Here is a 26,945-nt window from a genome sequence, read left to right as displayed (position 1 = left end):
CCACGATTGACAAAAGGGTCTTTCCTGGCAAAATTGTATAGGCATAGATAAAAATGTCCACCAAATACCCGTTTGACTTGGAATAAAGGCCGTGAAAGGTGAATGCTCGCCTAATAGGCTACTGAGCTTCACTGGCCGATGTGAATGTGTTATATATTGTGTGTAAAAATGTCTGTTTGTCTGTCTGTCTGTAAAAAATTCCATTTCAAACGGCAGAAATTAATATGTAAGCGCCTAGGGCTATATCTAGATTAGGCGCATAAAAATGATCACAATCTTTCTTTCTTTCTTTATTTGGTGTTTAACGTCGTTTTCAACCATTCAAGGTTATATCGTGACGGGAATGATCACAATAATAATAATAATAATAATAATATCATATTTTATCATATTATATCATATCATATCATATCATATCATAAGCCTTTTACTTGCTATTGATTTCATTTGTAGTTGATGGTTTGTTTTTTTACTTTTATTCTGTTTGCTTTTTTCTTTGGGGGGGGGGGGGGGGGTAAGCATTTTTTAGGATGGTTATGTTCATGAACATTTATTTGCGGACACAGTGTTGACTAGTTTTCTGGGATGTACTGCTTCTTTGATGGGTTTGAAAAATATCACACTGAAAAGGGGTCCATTTAAAAAAATATTATTTCTTACAGATTGCCTGTTTATAACGTCTGTATATGTACCTCCATGTTAAGACTTCATTCCTTTCAAGTCCTGTGTTGTTTTGTTTTGTTGTTATTGTTTTTGTGTGTGTTTAAAAGAAAGAAGCTTTTTTATGTCTGACAGGTACAGTAGCTCTTTGCCAATCAGGGGCGGACCTAGGGGGGGGGGGGGGGGTTCCTGGGTGCCCGGAACCCCCCCCCCCCCATCCGTTTTTAATTTTTTTTAATTTTTTTTTTTTTAGTAAAAAAATAAAGGGCTTGTGCTTTCCTTCCTTCCAAATGCAACATGCTTGAAACTGACGAGAAACTCAAAGGAGAAGCCTCCGATTGACCTAAAAAAAATAAAATTCCGTCAGCAACAGTAACAAAATATTTCAGATATTCATTTTCCATAGTGGTTCAGTGGAATAATCCCAAAGACATATATGCTTAGTAAATAAGTCTGACAGGACTCTTTACTTTTAATATAAAGTGATAGTGTAGCGTGTGACTTGACTTGTGGCCTATGATGATGGACTTATAACGGGGAGCCGGGGCAGGCCGTTGTCAACTTGATGTTGTTCATAACTGATTTGAAATAGTTTTAGAAGACCAAATAAACTAAGGGAGTTGGGGGAAGAGCTTAAAAAGTCCACATATTTTTTTTTTTAATCTCTGAGAGGTACATCGGATGGCCAGGGGGGGGAGGGGGGGGGGCGTTCCGGAACCCAGAAACCACCCCCCCCCCCCCCCCCCCCCAGATCCGGCCCTGGTTTCAGTCCTTTCTTAGTGGCAAAGGAGGTGAAGACCTTTGCGCACTTTTGTGTAATATAATGTGACAGACACACACTTTTTATTTTTTATTTTGTTTACCTGCGTTCCTCCCTGGACAGAGCATTTGCAGCCAATCATCGAGTTCGCATGCACCCTTCGGGAGTCGTAAAGCCAGAAACGACTGACCTAGATACATTCCTGAATCGGACTTCTTCTTCTTGTCGGGTTTCAGCTCTGAATATACTCTACACGAAACGTTGACATATTGAGTTGAACAAAAAATACACGTACATTTCAGGAAAATTACTAATGTGCAGATGGATGAAGCTGTTCTTTTTTTCAATGAAAAAAGAGTATTCTCGCAAAGGAAAATTACGTTCCGGTTTAGGTTGTTACAGTTTTGAGGATGTTGGTGTGGGTAGAGGTTAGAAAGTAGACCTATTACAACGAGCAGACATTTGATTACATTGTAGGCCGTTCAGTGCTATGTTTTCATAGCTTTTCAAGACTTGCTGAATATATACGCTGGATGAAACGCACATGCAGGTATGAAAACTGTATTATTATGATTCCACATGTTTGGAATGTGAAGTAAATTGTGACATGTCGTCATTTTGTTTCTGGTTCCATCGGGACCACAGGCGGAAGGTATCGTACTGTCCAGTGGACGATACCTTCAGACTTCTGTGATAGTAGTAGTCCAGTGGACGATACCTTCCGCCTGTTGTCGGGGGACGTCCTCGTCGTCTTGTGACGATGAACCGGTGGTTTGGGCAAGACGGGGTAGATGGAATTAGTGAGACTCAGGGTTTAGTTCGTTGTGGTTCAAGTAAATCTGTTTGTGTGGGTTACTGTGAGGTTGAGTAAGGCAAGCACCGAATCATTTTAGTCGTGTCAGTGTTTAATTTGAGAATGAGATTGGTGTAGGTCACTTCAGTGCAGTTTAATCGAGATTTAGGTCGTGTCACGTGTGGTTATAATACGCACAAAATACCACAACTTTTGCTTTTAGTATGATTTTAAAGGGCAGCTGTTGGGTTGTGGCTCTCAAAATCTGTCAGTGCGACTTCTCATGTAACTAAAACTATACCTAACAGTTACTGGGTGATTTTGAAAACTAGATAACACAAGTCCAAAGAGTTCAGACATGCTAAAATGCTTTTAATTGAAGACAGTTTGCATTCTCAGCGGAAAAAATCCAACCCGCTCGAAAATCACTTCCCTTGAACGCGTGACGTAAAGTCAGGAATCGACCGGGTGGAACGCTCTCTGTCTGCATGCCGTGCAGTAGGCGCGATCGGGGTGTCTGCTCTTGCCCTCAAGTACACTTCAAAGGTGCAGATGAAGATAAACTAAAGACGGGATGCGAGGAAGACTTCCATTTTCACAGATTATGTCAATAAGCTGACAATACTGTTTCACGTATTCCGCCACTCCTCCCCCCCCCCCTCCTCCCCCCTCCAGCTTTTTTTCAGGTGATCGTTAGTTATACCCTGTTTAAAAAAAAAACATTTTCACTTAACTATTCGCAGACATTGTCACTCGCCGACGGACACGCACACTCATTCACATGCACACACACACACAACTGAAACATGTATGCAAATGCACATAACCCTCACAAACACATTCCATAAACAGACACACACATGCACATACATATATATTATTACTAGATGAATATCCGCTTCGCCGGGTACCGGCTTCGCCGGGAAGAAGTAGAACCGAATACCAGGCTGCGTCTGGGACCCGGCTTTGGAAGAAGGGGGAAGGGAGACAAACGCGGCTGAAAACACTGGAGAAGATAAGGAAGAGTTACTGGGAATGGATCGAGAGAAAAACCCAAATCGGTTCAGCGCTGCGCGCGAAAAACCCAAATCGGTTCAGCGCTGCGCGCTGAGAGCACGTGTTGAAATATCTCATCGATGAGGTTGTGTCCGGGGTGTAGCTGAATACGGTGTCCAAATTTGAAAAAGATCCACCGAGAACTTTGGCCGTGCATCGCGAACAGACAGACAGACAGACAGACAGACAGACACTAGTCGTATATATTTATAGATGTGACCTTTACACATTTCCATAAACATGGAGACACACACACACCCTGAACGTCTCTTCCCCCTTCTCCACCCTAGCTCCATTTTATTGTCCCTCTGGGCCTCTGTCTCTCTTTCTTTTAGTTCATCTCGCCTACCTACTTGTTGATGAGTAACTGAAGAGGTATTTTTATCATCTCGCTACTTACAAGTACGACTAGAACTCAAGTCTTAGGGCTTGGAAACATGAATAATCACATGCAGAAAAATGAGAAAACAAGAGGCGAAGCTTCAAGACTCGCGTAAGAAATCGACAAACAGTAACACAAACTCAATCACTCCGTCACACATACACACACACACACACACACACACACACACACACACACACACAGTAAGCATAGGTGACACTGTGCAAGAAAGCGAGACACTAGATCTAGATCTAGCCTACTTAAGCCTGTCCTTAATTGAGCCCGTAGTCGACTACACGAAGCTTCGCAAAGTCTTAATACCAAAAACCCGCAGCTACGGCGTGGTACTTTGACCCCAACATCGCTTCTCAAGTTTTGACATGCGAAGCTTCGCCGTAGCTCGCAACGAAGTTTGTTTGTTTTTTGTAAGAAGAGTGCTTTTTGATTCAAGATGGACGACGAAATCAGACTCAATACCATAGTGAAGAATGCACTTATCGACTTTGGTCGATATCGACTAACCTCCTACCTGTATTATTTCACGATGCATTGACATGTCGAATGAAACTCGAAATCCCAGCGCTCACGCCAACTGGTCCTGGCCGTGCTCAGTCAACGAAATAGAAGACATACAATTAACTTGCTTCATCATCAAGTACGTAAAGTACAATTTGTGACGTAAAGTACTCAGAAAGAAGCACACCACACGCTGGTCGAGACTACGTGCATGCGCTTTCTGACTAATAAGATTTGAGACGCCAAGACATGAAAAGATAACTCTCTTTTCCGCCATAGTGCCTTCCAACTAGTCTCGGCCCACTCAAAATAATGAGCCAAAATGACCGAGACTTTCAGTAATTCCTTCGCGTGACGTCTAACCCTCTTACGTCATAATGTGACGTCTTCAAATGACGAAATGTTAAAGTTTCTACCACAGACATACACACGCACACACGCACACACACACACACAGACAGACAAAGTTACGATCGCATAGGCTACACTTACGTGAGCCAAAAATGGGTAGTGCCATTCTGTATGGCAGCTCACTTTTCAGCGAGAAAGCAGCCCGAATTTCCATGAGGGTAACCTCATAGGATTATATGAAATCTTATCCTTATCCTTAATATTGGTCACAGGTACCATGGTGAACAAGGCCAAGAGGAAAGGTGCGAACCCCATTGACAGCAACCGGAACATCAAGGAGAAGAAACAACGAACGGCTCCCACAAACACATCCTTGTTACCGCCGTGTAAAGTGTGTGAGGAGCCAGCGGCTGGTTTTCACTATGGCGTCAACACTTGTGAAGCATGCAAGGTTTGAAGGGTTCACCTTTGACGATTTATAATGATTGCCTATTTAGCGTGAAGCAAAGAATTATTCTATGTGCCCCCCGCGGGTTAGGGGGAAGAATTTACCCGATGCTCCCCAGCATGTCGTAAGAGGCGACTAACGGATTCTGTTTCTCCTTTTACCCTTGTTAAGTGTTTCTTGTATAGAATATAGTCAATGTTTGTAAAGATTTTAGTCAAGCAGTATGTAAGAAATGTTAAGTCCTTTGTACTGGAAACTTGCATTCTCCCAGTAAGGTCATATATTGTACTACATTGCAAGCCCCTGGAGCAAATTTTTGATTAGTGATTTTGTGAACAAGAAACAATTAACAAGTGGCTCTATCCCATCTCCCCGTCGCGATATAACCTTCGTGGTTGAAAACGACGTTAAACACCAAATAAAGAAAGATTATTCTATGCTCTCAGGGGTTTACAATAACGCCATAAGAAACACACAGTCAAATCTTAGCTATGCTGTTTGAGCTACTAATACTAGGTCACCCGTGCTGGACACATTTAGAAATAGCATACTGCCATTGCCAAAATTCTGCATCGTTAAAAGAACTTCCATCAGGCAAGATATATAATCCACCTTTATTGACTTTCAAGATGGATTTTTGATTTTTGGTCCCTATTATCTTATGCTCACGGACATACTTTATTATATTTTTTGCTTTGCTTGTCCAGCTTGTATGTGTCAGGCATGGGAATTTCCGCAAAATCACGGAGTTCCGCGAAAAGGAAATTACGTTTTAGCGAAAATACAAACTTGTCCGCGGCAAAAAAAAAGGTAAATTAAATTATATGTATACTATTGTCTCTCTAACCATTATTTGCTTGTTTTAGGTGTGTTTTATTCATTTGCTTTGATTCAACAACAAACAATAACAACATTAAGAACGTTAACAAGCAGACTGCTTATGTACACGTTCTAAAATGATAATCGATACACATTCAGATAACAGAAAATGGCGAACAAGTGGTAACTTCACGAGAACTATCAAAATATTGGTCTAAAATGCTCAAATTAGTTTTGCTTTGGGGGGGGGGGGGGGCATAGCTCCCCTGGTCCCCCCAACGGGGCTCTGCCTCTGTACCCCGCGGGGGCCTAAGCGGCCCCTGGACCTCGTTACATTTAGTCAAGTTTTGACTAAATGTTTTAACATAGAGGGGGGAATTGAGACGAGGGTTGTGCTGTGTGTGTGTGTTGAGCGATTCAGACTAAACTACTGGGCCGATCTTTATGAAATTTGACATGAGAGTTCCTGGGTATGATATCCCCGGACATTTTTTTTCTTTTTTTCGATAAATACCTTCGATGACGTCATATCTGGCTTTTTGTAAAAGTTGAGGCGGCACTGTCACACCCTCATTTTTCAATTAAATTGATTGAAATTTTGGCAAAGCAATCTTCGACGAAGGCTGGGGTTTGGTATTGCATTTCAGCTTGGTGGCTTAAAAACTAATTAGTGAGTTTGGTCATTAAAAATCTGAAACTTGTAATTAAAATTATTTTTTTATTAAACGATCCAAAAACAATTTCATCTTATTCTTCGTCATTTTCTGATTCCAAAAACATATACATATGTTATATTTGGATTAAAAACATCTCTGAAAATTAAAAATATAAAAATTATGATCAAAATTAAATTTTCGAAATCAATTTAAAAACTATTTCATCTTATTCCTCGTCGGTTCCTGATTCCAAAAACATATAGATATGATATGTTTGGATTAAAAACACGCTCAGAAAGTTAAAACGAAGAGAGGTACAGTAAAGCGTGCTATGAAGCACAGCGCAACCGCTGCCGCGCCAAACAGGCTCGTCACTTTCACTGCCTTTTGCACTAGCGGCGGACTACGTTCAGTTTCATTCTGTGAGTTCCACAGCTTGACTAAATGTAGTAATTTTGCCTTACGCGACTTGTTTTTTTCTATTTTGGAATTCCCATGCCTGATGTGTGTTACTTGTTAATTTTACAGTTTATAGATTTGTAAGTTTTCCCAATGAATGAATAAATACGGACACACCTACAGACACTTGGCACTTAAATGTTGAAGCTCATGATTTTTACTCCAATTTCAGGGTTTCTTCAGGCGAACTTTGGTGCGGGAAGGTGACTACATGTGCATTGGTGCCGATGAAAAATGTGATGTTGTTCAAGTTGGCCAAACTGGCAAAAAGCGCATTTGCCCGAGGTGTCGTCACCTGAAGTGCATTGCAGTGGGAATGTCTCCAGAAGGTCAGTATTTAAAGAGTGTTGGGGTGGGTGGGGGGGGGGGGAGGGGTTGGTACGTGTGTGTTGTATGTGTGGTCATAGGTGCATCCAGGGAAGAACGTTGTGCTGTAACAGTTTTTCTAAAATGAATACCTGAACCTTTTGAGTGTTTTACAAAAAATAATACTGCTTTAATAATCACATCAAAGCTTATTTTATTATGCTGTTATCGGAATATATAGAACCTTTTACCTTTGTGATCAGATACAATTCTTCTTGTCAGCTAGATTCAGATTTTAGATTTCATTCTTCATCTGTTAAAGGACCATTACTGTTAAAAAAAAAATGTTGTGTATGTGTATATATCATCGCTGTAATTCACAAACCTCGTATCTCAATATTTGCTGTTTTGAAAAAAAAAAAGATTGTTTTGAAAAATCACCGCTTCAAATATAACTTCAATTCATGGGTTGATATTTTCTTTAAAACAGTGCAATTCCATTCTTAATGTGTGTTAATGTCAGTTATTAAAGATATTCCATACAACTGAGAAAATATTGAGATATAGGAGCTTTTTATCCAACGGAGCCATCCAGAATTGGTATATTATGAGTTTTATTTCATGCATGCTAGAAATACAACAGTAGGAAGCCCGTATCTTCTATACAGGCAAATCCGGATAAGACGAAATTGAAGGGACCGAATTGTTATTGTGTCCTATCCGAAATTTCGACTTGGTCATAGTACTAAACTTACGTCACATTACTGACGCATGGGTGACGACATGAACAAAAAAGAACAAAACAAAAGAACAAACGAACAAGAAGCAAGCTGACTGAAACGTCACTCGTGAATTACGTCACTCACCTAATTTTCTCAGCATGTAGCCTACACTCCTCCTTGCTTTCCATTCCGTGAAAGCGAATCACAGGCACAACAGTTTGGAGTTCATTTGTTAATATTTATAAAACCGTGAGAGCACATCACTGTACACATGAAAGTAAAAAACCACCACCATGAAAAGAAAAATGTTTGTTCGATGTAAACACTAAGACTATCGCCGTATGTACACTCTTGCCAGTCCGATAAAAGCACGCGGTCTCCCTACTTCTTGAAGAAGTCCATGATTGTCGTCTGTTTTCTTCCTTTCAACGCACCTTTCTCAATTTCTCCTTCCAAGAAACTGGCCTGGTCGAGAGACGTTTCATGGACAGTGTGCGTCAACAAAAAGTTTGTCACAGTCTTAATGGCTGCCAGGGCATCGGCGAGAGAGGGTGGCTTTATTTCTGTGTTGTCGTCATCTCCTTTGTTGTTGTCTTCTTCTTCGGCGTCGCCCTGTTTCATAGTGTCGGCAATGTCTTTCACTGACACTTCACAAGTGGTTTGCAAGTCCGCGTCAACGCTGATGTAATCAGCGACAGTCACATTGCTGCATTCCGGCATCACTTGTTGGACTCGAGAGAACAGAGACTCGAGATCAGAGTCTTGTGCCAGCACTTTCACTGACTGTGTGAAATCCGGCGTGTCGAAAACAGTTGGCGATCGTGGTTTCGGTTACCATTGTCCATGCTGTTCGCGCGATTTGCATTGCTTCCAGGAGATTGAGCTTGAATTCAAACAGGCCTTCGGTGATTTCTGTTCGCGATTCAAACTGTATCAACAGGCGTCGCAAAACAAGGGATCGGTAATAATGTTTGAAGTTTGCAATGATTCCCTGATCACATGGCTGCAGTTTCGAGGTGGTATTGGGTGGCATGAAAACAAGCCTCACGTTGTCCAGATTTGGCTTGCCATGTGCGGGGCAGTTGTCCATAAACATCACAATTTTGCGTTGCTGCACTTTCATGCGCCTGTCCAGCTTCAACAACCATTCCTCAAACAGAACAGTCATCCAACTTTTCTTGTTGTTCCAATATTCAACCGGCAATGTTTTGACGTTTTTAAAGCATCGCGGCTTCGCACTTTTCCCGATGACCAACAGTGGAATTTTCTCAGAGCCAGTCATATTTGCGCAAATGTGCACAGTTATTCTGTCTTTCGCAATTTTACCCCCTGCACACTTGTCACTCTTCAGGGCGAGTGTTTTCGAAGGCAGGCACTTGTAAAAGAGCCCAGTCTCATCACAATTGAAGACGTCATTGGGATCATACTGAGAAAGAATGTCAGGCAGAGTGTTTTCTGTCCACTCCTTCACAGTTTCATCACAAACACTAGCAGCTTCTCCACACACCCTGCGAAAGGTGATGCCTTTCCGTTCCTTGAATCTTGACAGCCATCCTGAGTTTGGCACAAATTCGATTCCTAATTCCTCGGCAAGACTGACAGCTTTCTCACAAAGAATCGGCCCTGAGATAGGCAATCCACTTGATCTTGCTTGTTTGAACCAAACAAAAAGACATTCCTCGATCTTTTCGCGGCCGCGGTCTTTTTCACAACAAACACGCATTCGTTTTCTCTGCAGTTGAAACGAGGAAGATGCAGAAGCTGCTTCAATTTTTTGCTGATCGCGCAGAAACGTAGACAAAGTTGAATTGGGAATGTTAAATTCTTTGCAGATTTCCGATTTCGAACGGTCTTTCTTGTCAACTGCAGCGATCACTTTCAGTTTCAAATCAATCGTATGACTGGTTAATTTTCTTTTCCGTGACTCTGCCATGATTGTGGATGAACGCAAGACTGAACAAAGACTGAATGAGAGGCAACCCACAATTTGAATTCTTCTTCTTCCGTATAGTAACCACGTGGTTCACCCGTGAACACACACAAACACACACTGTGAGTACCACTCGCCCCTCCTTACTCCTCGCCCCCTCCTAACTTCAGTTCATACTTTATTGCGTGCCGACTGACCAGTCGGTGTGGCGTCCGTGTAGAGAAGAAGGGAATAAGGTTACACAATGCGCTAGTGTGAGACGCCAAGTTTCGTGTTTCGAGTTGCTGTAGTAAATATAGAGTAAACTTTGTCTTTGGGACTGACTTTCTGTTGTGTGCTATCCGTCTTTCGACTTACGTAAGAGAAATCCCATTTCGAGCTCAGGGTACTTTGTACACATAGATAAAGAGGGATAATTCCGGACCAGAATTTCTTTGTGTGCTAAGCGAATTTTTGACTTAACCGTTTGTGAGTTAGCTGGATTTGCCTGTATTATGACATAGTTTCCGTCCAAGTGTGGCACGAAAACCTCGTATGTTTAACTTGAGCGGTTTTTTTGCCCTCACTTCAAACAAATGAAGATACAAGTTTTCTTCTCAAGAACTTTTGTTCACTTCATAAAGCAATTGGAGCTACGAGCTTTTATCACCATACGGGCAAACAAATAAGGGAGCTTAATATTGTTTTAGTTTCAAAACCTCAAAAATTGAGATACAAGTTTGTGAATTACAGCGACGATATGCGTTTCTGTCTGTCTTTCTGCATATGTTGATGCTGAGTTTTTGTGTGCTCCTTCAGCCATCAAGACAGGGCGCTACACCCATGCCAAACGAACTCAGGACATCATCGAGTACAGACAGGCAAGGGGGGGGATGGCCAGCGTGAGCAACGACAATATTGCTGAGGAAGCTACCTGCCCTTCACCTGCAACCAACAACACCACTACCAGTACCAATACTACCACAACTACAAAAGAAAAGGGTCTCAACATTCCTGCAGCGCCGGCCATCGGCACACCAAAGTTCATCCGCTCTACTGGCTCTGCAAGTTCTCCTCGCGCACCTGTGTCGAACCTGCTACCCACAGTTGTGAACAATACTGCAACTTTTGTGGACTTTTCACCTGTGTCTCAGGACGGCAGCAACCCCCCTCTGTGCACAACATTATCCCCGGCAAAGTTTGAACTCGGCGTGCAATCAGTTTCACCTGGTACTGGTTCCGGGGCATCGGCAGGCATCACCAGCTCGGGACAGATTTGTGAACTTGTCACTGCCTTGCCTCCCTTCAGTCCCCCTGAGTTGCCTTCCCCTTTCTCGCTGGTAGACAATATTTTGGATCACAAGTTAGGAGGGGAACCTGGTCGTTGCGACGAGTCAGGGTCAGTGGGGTCAAGCATCCTTACTCCCCTGTCGTCAGCTTCATCACCAGACTGCCCATCCGTTACGTCATTGTTGCCATCATCAGCTGAGAAAACGAGCGATCTGTTGAGTGAAGAGGAGTGTAGGAAGCTCACCCAACACTTACTTCAGTCCCACAACAAGCTTCACCTTTGCAAATACGAAATGTCCCCGGAGGAAATGCTCGCCAAACAGCAGGCTTGCTTTGTGAGTGTGGTGTATACCTTTAAGGATCTATAGAACTTTTGCATTTTGTTCCTGTTATTGACGGGCGCATTGGCCTAGTGGATAAGCCATCGGTGTCCCAATCGGAAGGTCATGTCTGGTGGGTTAAGGGTGGAGATTTTTGCTATCTCCCAGGTCAACTTGTGTGCAGACCTGCTAGTGACTTATTCCCCTTTGCATGTACAAGCAAGCACAAGACCAAATGCGCACGGAAAAGATCCTGTAATCCGTGTCACAGTTCGGTAAGTTATAGAAACACAAAAATACCCAGGATGCTTCCCCCTAAAGCGGCGTATGTCTGCCTGAATGCCCGGGTTAAACCGGCCATACACGGAAAAACCCACTCGTGCAAAAAACATGAGTGTACTTGGGAGTTCCAGCCCATGAACGCAGAAGAAAAAGAAGTTCTTGTTAGTGTTACCTCGGAGCCCTTAAATAGTAGGCGTTATAAATGAGGCCAGTTGCGTGCTTATTAGGGCTCAAGCTTTTAGCTCTGAAAATTATTACTGTTTTTAAAATAAAGATTAAAAGATGTAAATTTAAAAAAAATTGCATCTTAAATTTTAGAATTGGACTTGAACCTGCAGCAAATAGTGGTTTGAGGTAATTGATGTCCCCCCGCGGGTTAGGGGGAAGAATTTACCCGATGCTCCCCAGCATGTCGTAAGAGGCGACTAACGGATTCTGTTTCTCCTTTTACCCTTGTTAAGTGTTTCTTGTATAGAATATAGTCAATGGTTGTAAAGATTTTAGTCAAGCAGTATGTAAGAAAGGTTAAGTCCTTTGTACTGGAAACTTGCATTCTCCCAGTAAGGTCATATATTGTACTACGTTGCAAGCCCCTGGAGCAAATTTTTGATTAGTGCTTTTGTGAACAAGAAACAATTAACAAGTGGCTCTATTCCATCTCCCCCCCTTTCCCCGTCGCGATATAACCTTCGTGGTTGAAAACGACGTTAAACACCAAATAAAGAAAGAAAGCTGTCGTTGATGTAGTGCTGTCTTATCTTTCATTTTCAATCTCTTCCTCTCATTCTGAAAGCAAAGGCTGACCTTTCATATAATTAACAAATAAATATTCTGCAATAATGGATTCACAGTTATAATGATTGGAAGTGTTGTGGAGCGTAGAAATAATGTTATGCTCAGAATTTTGTTTAGTTTGTCAATGGCCTGAAGTATATGTGCATCTAAACCCACCTAGATTCAGAAATGAGCTATATCAGGATAAATTTTGTTAAAATTCATACTTCCTATTGGTGGCTTTCATTTGCTTCCTCACTTTAAGTTCAACTGAGTTCCCTCGTTCGTCTACCCCAACATTTTTCAGCCAACAAACTATTTTGTCTGTGTATGAAATTGAAAGCAGTACCTATTCAAATTCAATGTTGCAGGAAAACTGCCGAGCTCGCACCGAGGCATTCGGTCCCATGGGAAGGCTGTCTGAGGAGGAGTATCAAGAGATTTATCAAACAACAGGAATTGACGTTGACGATCGCCAATCATTCATTACTGTCCTCTCCAAGGTAAATATTATTTTTTTCAAGGGATGAGGGGGGGGGGGGGGGGGTGTCACAGGGAAGGCGTGGTTTTGTCTGTTTAGGAGTGGTTTTGTGTGGGTAATTTCTTGTTGTTTCTTTTGTCATTCATTTAAATCCTGTTGTTAACCCTTTCGCTGCCAATCAAAATTTACTTATGTGCATTCCTGATAGCCTGGGAGGGAAGGCATGGTTTTGTCTGTTTAGGAGTGGTTTTGTGTGGGTAATTTCTTGTTGTTTCTTTTGTCATTCATTTAAATCCTGTTGTTAACCCTTTCGCTGCCAATCAAAATTTACTTATGTGCATTCCTGATTGCCTGGTAGGGCAGGCGTGGTTTTGTCTGTTTAGGAGTGGTTTTGTGTGGGTGTGTATGGGTAATTTCTTGTTTCTTTTGTCATTCATTTAAATCCTGTTGTTAATGTTATGTTAGAAAAGAGGCACACATACATTGCATAGACAGAATAGATGCACACAACCTGGTATATTCAAACCTGTCTATAACAACCACCTGAGAGAATGTGGCTGTGACAGGCATGTGTTTGCTATGGAAAGGTGTATTACTATTAGATGGAATAAAAATCATCACAGATCTTTTGGGGTGGTTGTTGTGAGCCGGTGGTTGTTATCAAGAGGTGGTTGCCAGGGCGAGTTCGACTGTATATTAAGTAAATGGTCTTGAGATTCACTGCTCTGGCAAATCATAGCTGATTTCTGAATATGATTGCAGATGCATCTCTGCCTTACCTGGGTAGCGTTGTAGTTTATTTCGGAGATGAGTTTTTAAAAGTGTTCTGTGCTTTTTGTTGTTGTGCAGATGCTGGATGAGAATATTCGTCAGTTCATCTCGTTCGTCAAAACCATTCCTGGTTTCGCAAACCTGACCATGAACGACCAGATTAGACTGCTGAAAGGTATGTAGGAATTATTACTGGTTTTCTTGAACATGGACATTGTCATTGTGAATGTGCCTGGTGGTAAAACAATCATGTTCCTAATTGGCCTCTTCTGCCACTGTGGATGTTGAATGTGAATTTCATCATCATGTGTGTCACGTGTAGAACCCCTAATCAAAGCTAGTAAGTGAGAAAAACCACGAGAATAAAGAAACTAAACAAAATGAGAAAATGAGGAAACAAAAGGTAAGAAAGAATGCACCGACACGCTGTTGTACAATTACAAAACAAACAACCTTTATTAACTAAAGACACATGAATTAATCGACCATAACATCAAACACAAATACTGTGAGAAAAAAGTCATTGCCGAATATAACCTGAAAATTAGCACACACACAACTTACTCACACACAAGCATCCGTCCATTTAAAGTCTGTTGAGAAAAAGGGCGAATCGCGCGCGCACTAAGGGGGACGGCATCTGAGAGAGGGGAACTCTATGAGCACACTTACCTGACAGGTCGAACTCGTAGCCCTCTGTATGGCACTCCTCCTGCTGGTAATGAAGTGGGGAACAGCCCTCACCGTTGTAATGGCATAGGTACTGGCATAGGTAGTGTCATTGCAGAATGGCACTCGTACCCTCGATGTCGGTCCTGACAGCGTCCAATGTCCTGGGCACCCCGCGGGTGGACACGGCTAACGCTGTAGCTATGGTAGGCGCAAGTAGGCGTGGTAGGCGCCTGAGCGAATAGGGAAACAGGTTGGAACCGGGGTAGGCGCTCGATGGCAGTCCTGACAGCGTCCAATGTCCTGGGCACCCTGCGGGTGGACACGGCTAACGCTGAGGGCGTGGTAAGCGCCAGAGCGAGTAGGAAAACAGGTTGGAACCGGGGTAGGCCTGTGGAACAGAGTATGTTGCACAGTAATGTCCGTCATAGTGGCATTTCAAGAATCCCCCCTCTAGTTATACCGTCCCTCGTACATCAAACACTACACTCAAATGTCCTCACAACTGAATTACATGATTAAATTTTCCTCCATAAGGCAAGCAACCTGTAGTTAACCAGTAAACAATACCAAACAACTCCAAAGCTTACTGTCAAACATTAAAATGTACAATTCCCCACCGTAGAAATACAGGCACCACAATAAAGAATAAAAATAATAAAAATAAAACATAGAATACAACGCACACATAACATGGTCAACAGATACGTGGCGCTGCCGCCACGTGTCACACCCGAGACTCGTCCCAACGCGCTAAACAGTCTTGATAGAAATACTGACCTTGATTTTCTCGCACCAAACAAAGCCTCAACAAACGAAGAAAACCCGAACTGAGGGTAAACTTTAACCCAAACAACAGTTCTGTCTGCCCAACTCGAGTCTACAAAATAACTCCGAGTGGTCTGGTAAACAATGGCTAGCTAATCCAAACCGGCCTGCAGACCGTCCAGACATGGCACATGTCACGTCTCCCTACCAGAGAACGATCCACTGCCACGCACCTCTTTCGTATTTCGCATATATCACAGGCCCGGCGTAGGAATATGGGAGAGAAAAGGTTCGAACCTGCTACACGCACGGCAGCCACCACTGCTTGAAAAACACGAGAAAAACGGACGCGACAACCAGCTAAGCTGAACAATACTCAGCGGCAATTCAAACTGAACACCGAGACACCAGCAGTACAAAGGAACCTGTAACGTAGGTCCGCACAAAACACATTGATCTGTGACAATGTGAATGTAATACACTATGTACAGTCGAACCTGCCTTAACCGTTAACGACCACCTCTCAATAAAGGACCACCTACCCAAAACGAACCATCCCTAATGGTCCCCTACGAGTTTGTATACAGCACTCCCTCTCATGAACGGACACCCTTGGGCCATAGCAAAACTGTCCGTACATTGCAGGTGTCCGGTCACGGGAGGGGTGACCACACCACCCCCTCCCCCATACACTCACACAGACACACAAACAACAGGATTGAGTCTATGCTAATCACTTCTTGTGGCTACTAAACAATAACAATAAACTCCTAATACTTCTTTAAACGTTCTGTAAAAAGGATTTGTATGAAAAGTGTTGAAAAGAAGAGATAAAATAAATCCTCAAGGCAGTGAACACACTCACCATGCACTGACATACGAAAGCAGCCACACAAACACAGCACAGAGGAGCGTGTGCAGATGCTTTGCAAGAATAAGCTTGAAAACCAGTTTGAATAAATAGCAGCAGATAGAGCTGCATGTCATAATCAAGTAATTTATTTGTTTCTTGTCTGGCTTTATTGACTGCATGCCGATCATGTGGCATGGCAGTGACTTTTCACTCTTCAGTCGGAAATACACTGTACATAACACAGCTCCCACTCTCCCTCACTAAATGACTAATGCCTACCCCAAGCCCTGACAACTGATGCTTGGAAATTGTGTGGAAGAGTACACCTCTCTATTTCTCTCCAATGCTCTTCCTGCTGACATGCGGTGACACCGGACACCCCACAGAGTTTAGCCAGTTAACCCTCCACCCCCCCCCCCCCCTTTCTCTCTCACTCCCTCCAGCCATGTACTGTTGGGGGCTGTGGCCAGAGAGGCCAGCTGCACTGTTCACTCAGAGCAAAACCAGTTGACTGTGTCGTAACTTTTGACAAAGCAAGACAACTGAAGGGTTCATAGATTAGGCAACCGACTCACTGGTCAAGGCTGAGGGGAAACAAGAGTATCTTGTCAATGAAAGAGGTTACACACAGACACACGATGGGTACACGTGCACTCAAGTTATCAGTGACTGTCATCACACCATTGCGGCTGTGATCTTTGTACCAAGAGCCGGACTGCTCTGTTATCGATTTTGTTGTGGTGAAAATTTGAGGATGGTCTGTCCGTACATTGGAGGTATGACCTGCTGTTGGGACCGAAAATGAGTGTCCGCGTCCACGTTTTGCAGGTGTCCGTTTAAGGGGGGGCAAATATAGAAGGAAAACACTCCGTGCCGAGCAAATGTGTCCGTACATGTCGGGTGTCCGCTCACGCCGGGGGCCGTACATCGCAGGGACTGCTGTACTTGTAATTCACCTTTCCATAGTGACCACTTGTCAATGAACACTTTTGGTCGGTCCCTAGACTGCTCTTTACAGACAGGTTCGACTGTACAAGTTGATGTAGTTTATTGATGTAGTATTAGTACTATGGCACAATGCTGAGAGTATCATCTTCATTCTTGTAGAGTTTATGAAGATTAGGGCTAAAGCAGGGGTGCTGAAGCCAGTCTGCTCACCAGTTTGATCACCAGAGGCACTGGTTGACAACCTGAAACCTTCCACATACGTCTGTACAGTACACTGATTCAGTGAATGACTTTGACAGTTTTGTTGTCATTGTGTGTGTGTGTGTGTGTGTGTGTGTGTGTGTGTGTGTGTGTGTGTGTTTACATACAAGGGCACTTACTCTCCTGAGTTACTTGAGTAAGGGATAAAATGTTAGTCTGCTCTCCTTAGTTACTTGAGTAAGGGATAAAATGTTAGTCTGCTCTCCTTAGTTACTTGAGTAAGGGATAAAATGTTAGTCGGCTCTCCTTAGTTACTTGAGTAAGGGATAAAATGTTAGTCTGCTCTCCTTAGTTACTTGAGTAAGGGATAAAATGTTAGTCTGCTCTCCTTAGTTACTTGAGTAAGAGATCAAATGTTAGTCTGCTCTCCTTAGTTACTTGAGTAAGGGATAAAATGTTAGTCTGCTCTCCTTAGTTACTTGAGTAAGGGATAAAATGTTAGTCTGCTCTCCTTAGTTACTTGAGTAAGAGATAAAGTGTTAGTCTGCTCTCCTTAGTTACTTGAGTAAGGGATAAAATGTTAGTCTGCTCTCCTTAGTTACTTGAGTAAGGGATAAAATGTTTGTCTGCTCTCCTTAGTTACTTGAGTAAGGGATAACATGTTAGTCTGCTCTCCTGAGTTACTTGAGTAAGAGATAAAATGTTAGTCTGCTCTCCTTAGTTACTTGAGTAAGGGATACAATGTTAGTCTGCTCTCCTGAGTTACTTGAGTAAGAGATAAAATGTTAGTCTGTTCTCCTTAGTTACTTGAGTAAGGGATACAATGTTAGTCTGCTCTCCTGAGTTACTTGAGTAAGAGATAAAATGTTAGTCTGCTCTCCTTAGTTACTTGAGTAAGGGATACAATGTTAGCCTGCTCTCCTCAGTTACTTGAGTAAGAGATAAAATGTTAGTCTGCTTTCCTTAGTTACTTGAGTAAGGGATAAAATGTTAGTCTGCTCTCCTTAGTTACTTGAGTAAGGGATAAAATGTTTGTCTGCTCTCCTTAGTTACTTGAGTAAGGGATAAAATGTTAGTCTGCTCTCCTTAGTTACTTGAGTAAGAGATAAAATGTTAGTCTGCTCTCCTTAGTTACTTGAGTAAGGGATAAAATGTTAGTCTGCTCTCCTTAGTTACTTGAGTAAGGGATAAAATGTCAGTCTGCTCTCCTTAGTTACTTGAGTAAGGGATAAAATGTTAGTCTGCTCTCCTTAGTTACTTGAGTAAGGGATAAAATGTTAGTATGCTCTCTTTAGTTACTTGAGTAAGGGATAAAATGTTAGTCTGCTCTCCTTAGTTACTTGAGTAAGGGATAAAATGTTAGTCTGCTCTCCTGAGTTACTTGATTAAGAGATAAAATGTTAGTCTGCTCTCCTTAGTTACTTGAGTAAGGGATACAATGTTAGTCTGCTCTCCTTAGTTACTTGATTAAGAGGTAAAATGTTAGTCTGCTCTCCTGAGTTACTTGAGTAAGGGATAACATGTTAGTCTGCTCTCCTGATTTACTTGAGTAAGAGATAACATGTTAGTCTGCTCTCCTTAGTTACTTGATTAAGAGATAAAATGTTAGTCTGCTCTCCTTAGTTACTTGAGTAAGGAATAAAATGTTATTCTGCTCTCCTCAGTTACTCGAGTAAGGGATAAAATGTTAGTCGATGCATATTGTCACTGACCATAATATTCCTCACCATTTTTGAGTCACTTGAGAAAAAGTGACTCTATGTAATCGGTCAGTGTTAGTCTGTCCGGCCGGCCGGACCGGCCGGCCGTCCGTAGACACCACCTTAACGTTGGACTTTTCTCGGAAACTATCAAAGCGATCGGGCTCATATTTTGTTTAGTCGTGACCTCCAATGACCTCTACACTTTAACGATGGTTACGTTGACCTTTGACCTTTTTCAAGGTCACAGGTCAGCGTCAAAGGAAAAATTAGACATTTTATATCTTTGACAAAGTTCATCGGATGTGATTGAAACTTTGTAGGATTATTCTTTACATCAAAGTATTTACATCTGTAGCCTTTTACGAACGTTATCAGAAAAACAAGGGAGATAACTAGCCTTTTCTGTTCGGCAACACACAACTTAACGTTGGGCTTTTCTCGGAAACTATAAAAGTGACCGGGCTCAAATTTTATGTGAACGTGACTCATTGTGTTGTGAATAGCAATTTCTTCCTGTCCATCTGATGCCTCATATAATATTCAGAACTGCGAAAGTGACTCGATCGAGCGTTTGCTCTTCTTGTTTGTTGCAGACAACCGCTGTGAAGTGGGGTCCATTTGCCAGTCTACTGGTTACAATCACAATCTTAAAGTAATGACGCTGCCATCAGGACGATCTTTCTGCCATCACGACATGGAGAAATTTGGTGGTGAAGAGAGAGCAAGGCTTAGGCAACAGGTTCTGTTGGCCATACAGAAGCTGGGATTGTCAGAAGACGAGAAAGTTCTCTTCAAGTGCATAGTTCTCTTCACTGTTGGTGAGTGTACCCGGAAGGCTGAATGCCTTTCGGATGAGACGAAAAACCGAGGTCCCTTCGTGTACACTACATTGGGGTGTGCACGTTAAAGATCCCACGATTGACAAAAGGGTCTTTCCTGGCAAAATTGTATAGGCATAGATAAAAATGTCCACCAAATACCCGTTTGACTTGGAATAATAGGCCGTGAAAGGTGAATGTTCGCCTAATAGGCTTGAAGTTTGCTGGTCGATGTGAATGCGTTATATATTGTGTGTAAAAAAAATGTCTGTTTGTCTGTCTGTAAAAAAAATTTCATTTCAAACGGCAGAAATGAATATGTAAAGTGCGGAGAGCACAGTTGTGGTTCGCGCTATATAAGCTTTCCATAATAATAATAATGCGAAAGGGGATGTTGGTTTCAGGAGACAGGGTGGCTGTTTTTCATTTTCAAGTGCAAGTTGTAAAGATTCAACAGTAAAAGAAATCATTGAATAGACAATGTTCGAAAATAACACTGTCAGGTGTGTTAGATTATGAGCCCCTTTTACTAATACATGTACAAGCTTTTCAAAACGATGCAAAGCAAGTACCATGCTGCCGATCACCTTTTAACCAGCGATCACGATGAACAACTTGCTCTGATGTGTATGTTATGCAGCGTGCGCTCAATATGATAGCCTTTTCTTTCAAAAATACACTTATCGGAGTTTAAGATTTGTTGGCCTGTAGGGGTCGCTCACAACGTGTTTTGGTCAAGGTCAAGGTTGAATCACTACAAAATTCTCTCGAACGCTGAAGTAGAAGGTCAAGGTACTGTGGGTTTGGCTTGAGGTCATGTGTATTTGGGAAAACACACATGCTTAGCGAACATTGTTACTGTTATAGTGTTAATGATCAGCAAGCAATCGGCGGCGAGGCGTGGGTCTGATGTACATATTTTCTAAACGAAAGGGTATCATATCAAGCGCACATTGCATAACATACACATCAGAGTAAGTTGTTCATTCCGATCGCAGGTTAAAGCCGATTTGCAGCTTGATACTTGCTTTGCAATGTTTTGAATTGCTTGTATCAGTAAAAGGGGCTCATGCTCTACCATCTCCATGTGGGTTCTTCAGCGGGCATTATTGGGCGCTCTGGGAGGCAAAGGGTTTGTACAAGTACTAAAAGGTGACGCCATTTATATCTTAGATTTCTCCGAGGTACCTAGCGTACACGTTCAATTTGTTGGAAGTTGAAGATTTGTTGTAAAATGTTTTTCTTTTGCAGGTAATGATGATGTGGATGAACCGGAAAGGGTGAGCGCCATTCAGTGGAAAGTTACCCAGTGTCTTCTGTGGCTGCTCAAAGAGAACAAGCGCCCGAATCCAAACTTGTTCTTCTCACAAATGATCAGTGCATTTATGCGGGTGAAAGTTTTTGCCAACGAATTTTACGAGTGGATAAAAAGCAAGCCTTTTGAACACTATGCACAGTTTAAAAACAATGAACTCCTGGCAGAGTGGTTTTCAAACAGTTGAAAATTCACTAACGAAGCTGTTTCTTCTGGAAAAGTCTGTGACAATTACCTGTTGATGGTTGGCTTTAAAGAGTAAAATACTTTTATTGAAACTGAAAGAGAAAGTGCATAATTTCATACATTTCCCCCTTTTTTATGAATTCCATCCAGCTACTAATAATTATTTGAAGCACTGAATGCTGTCTGATTTGTAGATTTGATACTCATGATGAATATATTACTGTTTTAATTTAAGACTTGAAACTTGATCCAGGGCAACACAAATAACGACCGGCACGGTTGACCTAGTGGTAAGGCGTCCGCCCCGTGATCGGGAGGTCGTGGGTTCGAACCCCGGCCGGGTCATACCTAAGACTTTAAAATTGGCAATCTAATGGCTGCTCCGTCTGGCATTATGGGGTTAGTGCTAGGACTGGTTGGTCCGGTGTCAGAATAATGTGACTGGGTGAGACATGAAGCCTGTGCTGCGACTTCTGTCTTGTGTGTGGCGCACGTTAAATGTCAAAGCAGCACCGCCCTGATATGGCTCTTCGTGGTCGGCTGGGCGTTAAGCAAACAAACAAACACAAATAACGTTGACACAATGAGTTCAAAGAAGCTAGATTTCATTCTTTCACCTGTTAGCAATCTTGTGTTTAAAGCTGAAGAAAATGTTGGCATTTTCAGTGTCTATAAAACGTGCAGAAATCTGCTGAGAGACTTTCCTGTAATCTTCTAAATCAAAAGAAACCCGTACTTGTTTTTGATTACTGTGCAGAGACTGAAGGTTCTTGCAGTAGTCTCGTACAAGCATTCGCAAGGCACCAAAGCAGTGTTATTTTACAGAATATAATAATGATGTGCAGGCTTATTTGTTCAGTAATTGATTGATCTTGTCAACTTACTTGTTCAGGCCTTTTCGTGGCTGTGAAGGTCAGCAAGGAAGCAAAAGGTGAAGGGAGAAAACCTGCCGTACTTTGCTGTTTGCTTTCATACGTTACCATTATTGATTGACCATAACACACTTGCACCTGCCCTTGCAACCACCTATTGCTAATGACCATCTGCCTAAACGAACACCCCAAAGGATGCCAGACAAGTTTTTTTTATTTATATAATTCACCTGGCCTTGTACCACCTGTTTTTTATGACCACTTTTGGTCGGTCTGTTGCGTGGCTTTTATAGACAGGTTGAACTGTACTAAAATCACGGAAATAGTGAAGACTGTATGCATGCTGAACCCTACAGGTTCATCAGAAATAATCAAGATGCACTTGCTTATAATAAATGTACACAGACATGCTTATGGCAATCCTCACACTACAGCAGTAAGAAATACAGGTACATGTATGAAAGAAGGTGAACGATATTAATTAATTAAGCTATTTTTTGTGGGGAAAGATTACCAGTGATTCTATCAACATTCTTACAGCTGCTAAAACTGTCAATAAAAAAGTGCTCTTCAATGTAAATTGTAGCCAGACCATAGGCATACATCACTTTACAATGTGGCTGCAGGTCATATCTTTTTGTGTGTGTGTGTGTGTTCAAGTGAGTAAAAAGAGGCAAGAACTGTCAAATGCAGCAACAACCAAAATGTAAACTTTTCCTCGGATATGTGCCTTTGCACACTCCTATAATGCATGTACATTGCTGTAACTTTGTGCAGTAATAATAATGGAGCGCATACATATGCACAAATATTCTCTTGTGATACTCTGGCACTGACCAATACTGTGGAACCCCATGTTATTAAGATTAAGAACCCCCAATTTAAGACTCCATCCCTTTGAAGACCCTGTTTTCTCAGATTCTCTAAAGACATGTTTTTTCTTCTTAGAGTTTTGGAGGTCTTACAAGACAAGTTCCACTGTACACACATTCTGGAAATAACTCTTGTGCTTTTTTTCTCGCAGTTGTGGAAGAGATTTATCCCTTGAAGGGCGGGGATGTAGCTCAGTCGGTAGCGCGCTGGATTTGTATCCAGTTGGCCGCTGTCAGCGTGAGTTCGTCCCCACGTTCGGCGAGAAATTTATTTCTCAGAGTCAACTTTGTGTGCAGACTCTCCTCGGTGTCCGAACACACCCCGTGTGTACACGCAAGCACAAGACCAAGTGCGCACGAAAAAGATCCTGTAATCCATGTCAGAGTTTGGTGGGTTATAGAAACACGAAAATACCCAGCATGCTTCTTCCGAAAGCGGCGCATGGCTGCCCAAATGGCGGGGTAAAAACGGTCATACAAGTAAAAGCCGTGGGAGTTTCAGCCCATGAACGAACAAACAAACAAACAATCCCTTGAAGATGACGCAATTGGGAATAAAAAGTGGAGACATGCTCTACGTACCTCAGTTGATAATGAGATCCGACAAGTTTTCAAAAGAAAAAGGCTGTTTGTGCAGTGTCTGTTTAAGAAAGATGCATAGATCGGAGCTCATTCACAGTGACTCCAACAGCGTGTCTCCACTGGTTATTCCCACTGAGCTATATATATAGGACAACTTGCCTTACCGTCTGGGAAACCAACTCTTTCATAAAAACCCTGACAGAGTTATTCCTGAACATCGTCTGTAACATACCTGATTTGTACTTACTGAATAATGCAAGCTTTGACCAATTTATTTATGATTTATCGGCAAGAAGTAAGAACCCTTGTGGCAATTTGGATATGTCATGTTTTTCTGCAAAGAAGGAAAGTTTTGTTCTAAATTCCTTATGAATACTACTTGTCACACTAAAACAGTTTTAAATACATCTGAACTGTGTCGCTAACTGAGGCCTGGAGCTGATCATAATGTAAGGGTTTGTGTACGTGTAAACTTTGGGATAAAATGGTTGTGTGGATTAAACACAGGCATTTGTGTTCACTGTTTATGTGCTAACATAAATTTAAGCTACAGTACCCCTTGCCTTACACGTACTGTATTGAGGCAGCTTCATTTTAACACAAGGTCTTTGCATGTAACTCAGGACAGGAGATAATTTGTGTTTACATTAATTTTGTTGGTTTAGTACATGCATATTTCAGTGCAGAACTGCTGAATACAAAAATTATAACTATTTTATACTTTTAAAACCAGCATGCTTTATGTGCTAGCTTTGCATGCATGTGTGTGAAGTGATTGACATTGCAATGCATACTTAGCGTTTATTTCATGTACAGAAACTGCCATGGACTTGTCTACTTTTGTGATCACGTGACATTTTTTGAAAATTACTAACATTATGGTCACAGTTTTAAGTCATGAATTACCTCATGAATAAGGATTTTTACTTTGTACTTGTTAGAATGCATTTTTACTTTGTACTTGTTAGAATGCATTTTTATTCAACCAACTAGAAGTGATTCTTCAAATGAAAATGTCAACGCTATTTCCCCAATGTGTTTGTATAGTACACTAAAAGGAAATGTCCTTGAAGTTGCAATGTATCTAAAATGAATGTACAGATCCAGACAGAAATTGCTCAAGTTGTGTGTGATACTATAACTCTTTTGAAGTGCATTCCATGACCTATTGTTTCTTTTCTGATAGCTACATGCAGCATACATTCTGTTTTAAACTTCAATATCTAACAATGCATAACATGTTTAAGCCAAGATTGGAAAGACAAAACTTCTTAATTAAGGGATGGGAGGTTCTACCTACCCTTCATTCTGATGTAAACATCTGTTGGTGACCAGCTTTGTTTGTGCCACAATCACACTGATGCATTGAGAAAGAAAGAAAGAATAAAAACGAAAGGCTTTGTTATAATTATTTGTACAAGATTCTCGGAGGAATGGCTGTTGATCTATTGTATAAACATGGCCAGATTCTCATGCGCTTATTGGGGCTAACACATTTAGCGATTTTGCTACGATTTATGCACAATTCATTACACTCAATAAATGCATAACTTCATTGTAGAATGAGAGCTATTGGGAAATCGTAGGTGATGCTATCATAGCTTTGGAGAATAGGGCATGCTCTATATTGTTGACGAGAGGTGTGTGTGTGCGTGTGTGTGTGTGTGTGTGCGTGTGTGTGTGTGCGTGTGTGTGTGCTTATCTTTTTACATTTTGGGGGCGGAAATAACATGTTGCACAAATTAGAAGCTTCACTCAGGCACTTTATCTTAGAGTTCTGAACAATGGCACGGAACGGGTGATTGACATGATCTGTATTATTGAGTCCAGTGAAACTAAAAGAAACTCTTGTTATGGTTGTTTTGGGCTCTGGAAAAGTTATACCCTTTCAAAGTACAGGCAGGACTTCCTTTTCCTCCTCCTTTGCATCTGGCAGTGTAATTCAGCACGGAAAACACACTTCCCTGATCAGTGGAGGCAACATTGAATAATTCATCCATTTGAGCTCGGATGTGCATGTTATAATGTCCACATGATGCCTTTTTATTTTGAAAATATGCTCATGAGAGCTCATTATTCACTGCCCCCAAAATCACTTTTCTCCATTGATCAGTGATCATGTGTATTTGCCACAATGTTTCGAAGGGGCGTAACTCTTCAATAGCAAATAAAAACCTTTTTGCATGACCAGAGCTGTAGGACTACAGGGAGCAAGGCAGCCAGGGTGGTGTGCACTGGAAGCTACCCAATTGAGTGAGAACCAAGCGCTGGGTTGGATTGGCTGAAATTGAGATTTCAGCCAATCCGAAACAGCACTTGGTTCCCACCCAGTTGGGCACTTTTTGTGCACACCAGCCCTGGTAACAAAACATCTCCTCCTTTCATATGGCCATCTAATTCTAAGAAGGCTACCAAGATTGTAACAAATTATTTATGCACACATCAAATGTCACAGGCCAGTGCTGCAGTCATTACTTAAAACTGTGTCACACCTAAGAGTTCCAGTCCAGTAGATCACATTGAATATTTTCATACATTTTTCCCCCCATTTGTTATAAGGTGTACCCCAAAGGGGTTTATGAAATCAATATTATGGTTGAGACCAGAACACAAGGCATTGTATGCATGAAAAAGTGCCTAACTGGATGGGACCTAAGCGCTGAAAGTGTTTGGTTGAAATAATCCAACCCAGTGCTTGGGTCCCACCCTGTTGGACAAATTCTCATGCATACCATCCCAGAACTTCATTTTCAGGAAGCTGACCTGCAACACACCAAGCAACTCTTGATTAGGACATGGCTTTTGAAGGCCACTCTGCATAATTGCCAGTGTCTCAGTCATTGCCATTTTGGTTTCTGTCCATGCAGTCTCAGATGCGAGATTTTGTTAGTTGTTTTGTATATGCATGGAATTCAAGCTGGCTGTGTAAACGTAACAGTCGTACAGTGGAATCTTCCCTTTAAGGCCTTGAAATCCGAGAAAATCAGGTCTTAAAAAAGGAGGAATCTTACTTAACTATGGGGGTAATAGAGAGAGAGAGAGAGACAGAGACAGACAGAGAGAAAGAGACACAGAGAGAGACAGAGAGAGAGAGAGACAGAGGTCATGAACGGTACTGGTAGATCTGACTTTCACATCTACCCTTCTTTGTGAAGGTTTAAAAAAAGAAGCGAATCTGAATATTCTTATCATGGTGTTACATTTGCAGAAGTTATGAACAGAAAGTCAGTCTTTAGTTTGGTGGTTCCACTCTGCATTGTATTTCAGAGGTATAACACATGTGCAGGCTGCACTGGCCAGCCTAGCCAGTATTGTACTGAACACTGTCACTGACCAAATTGTTCTCATGCTATTAAATGTTGAAGTTTTATTAATCATTGTTGATGCAAGTTGTTGTCACGTG

At 41.9% G+C, this 26,945-nt stretch overlaps 1 protein-coding gene across 1 annotated transcript; it reads left to right on the top strand.

The window, feature by feature from the left end:
* The first annotated feature begins 1,650 nt into the window (after positions 1-1,650).
* LOC138971207 (nuclear receptor ROR-beta-like) lies at positions 1,651-22,897 on the top strand. Its single transcript, XM_070343878.1, has 8 exons — positions 1,651-1,970; positions 4,791-4,969; positions 7,073-7,229; positions 10,657-11,462; positions 12,875-13,006; positions 13,834-13,930; positions 19,491-19,715; positions 20,967-22,897. The coding sequence occupies exons 2-8, from the start codon at positions 4,796-4,798 to the stop codon at positions 21,215-21,217; spliced, it is 1,842 nt and encodes a 613-aa protein (XP_070199979.1). The 5' UTR covers positions 1,651-1,970; positions 4,791-4,795; the 3' UTR covers positions 21,218-22,897.
* The last annotated feature ends 4,048 nt before the right edge of the window (positions 22,898-26,945 follow it).

The sequence above is a fragment of the Littorina saxatilis genome, linkage group LG7 (assembly GCF_037325665.1).
Source record: "Littorina saxatilis isolate snail1 linkage group LG7, US_GU_Lsax_2.0, whole genome shotgun sequence".
Taxonomy (NCBI): Eukaryota; Metazoa; Mollusca; class Gastropoda; order Littorinimorpha; family Littorinidae; genus Littorina; species Littorina saxatilis.
The sequence above is the reverse complement of the archived record's forward strand: the minus strand, read 5'-3'. Positions and strand labels throughout refer to the sequence as shown.

Bases quoted from the DNA above. Each gene is read 5' to 3' on its own strand.
- LOC138971207 (XM_070343878.1), top strand. From the start codon at position 4,796: ATGGTGAACAAGGCCAAGAGGAAAGGTGCGAACCCCATTGACAGCAAC. The intron at 4,970-7,072 runs GTTTGAAGGGTT...CTCCAATTTCAG, and splicing joins ACACTTGTGAAGCATGCAAG to GGTTTCTTCAGGCGAACTTT. The intron at 13,931-19,490 runs GTATGTAGGAAT...TGTTTGTTGCAG, and splicing joins CCAGATTAGACTGCTGAAAG to ACAACCGCTGTGAAGTGGGG.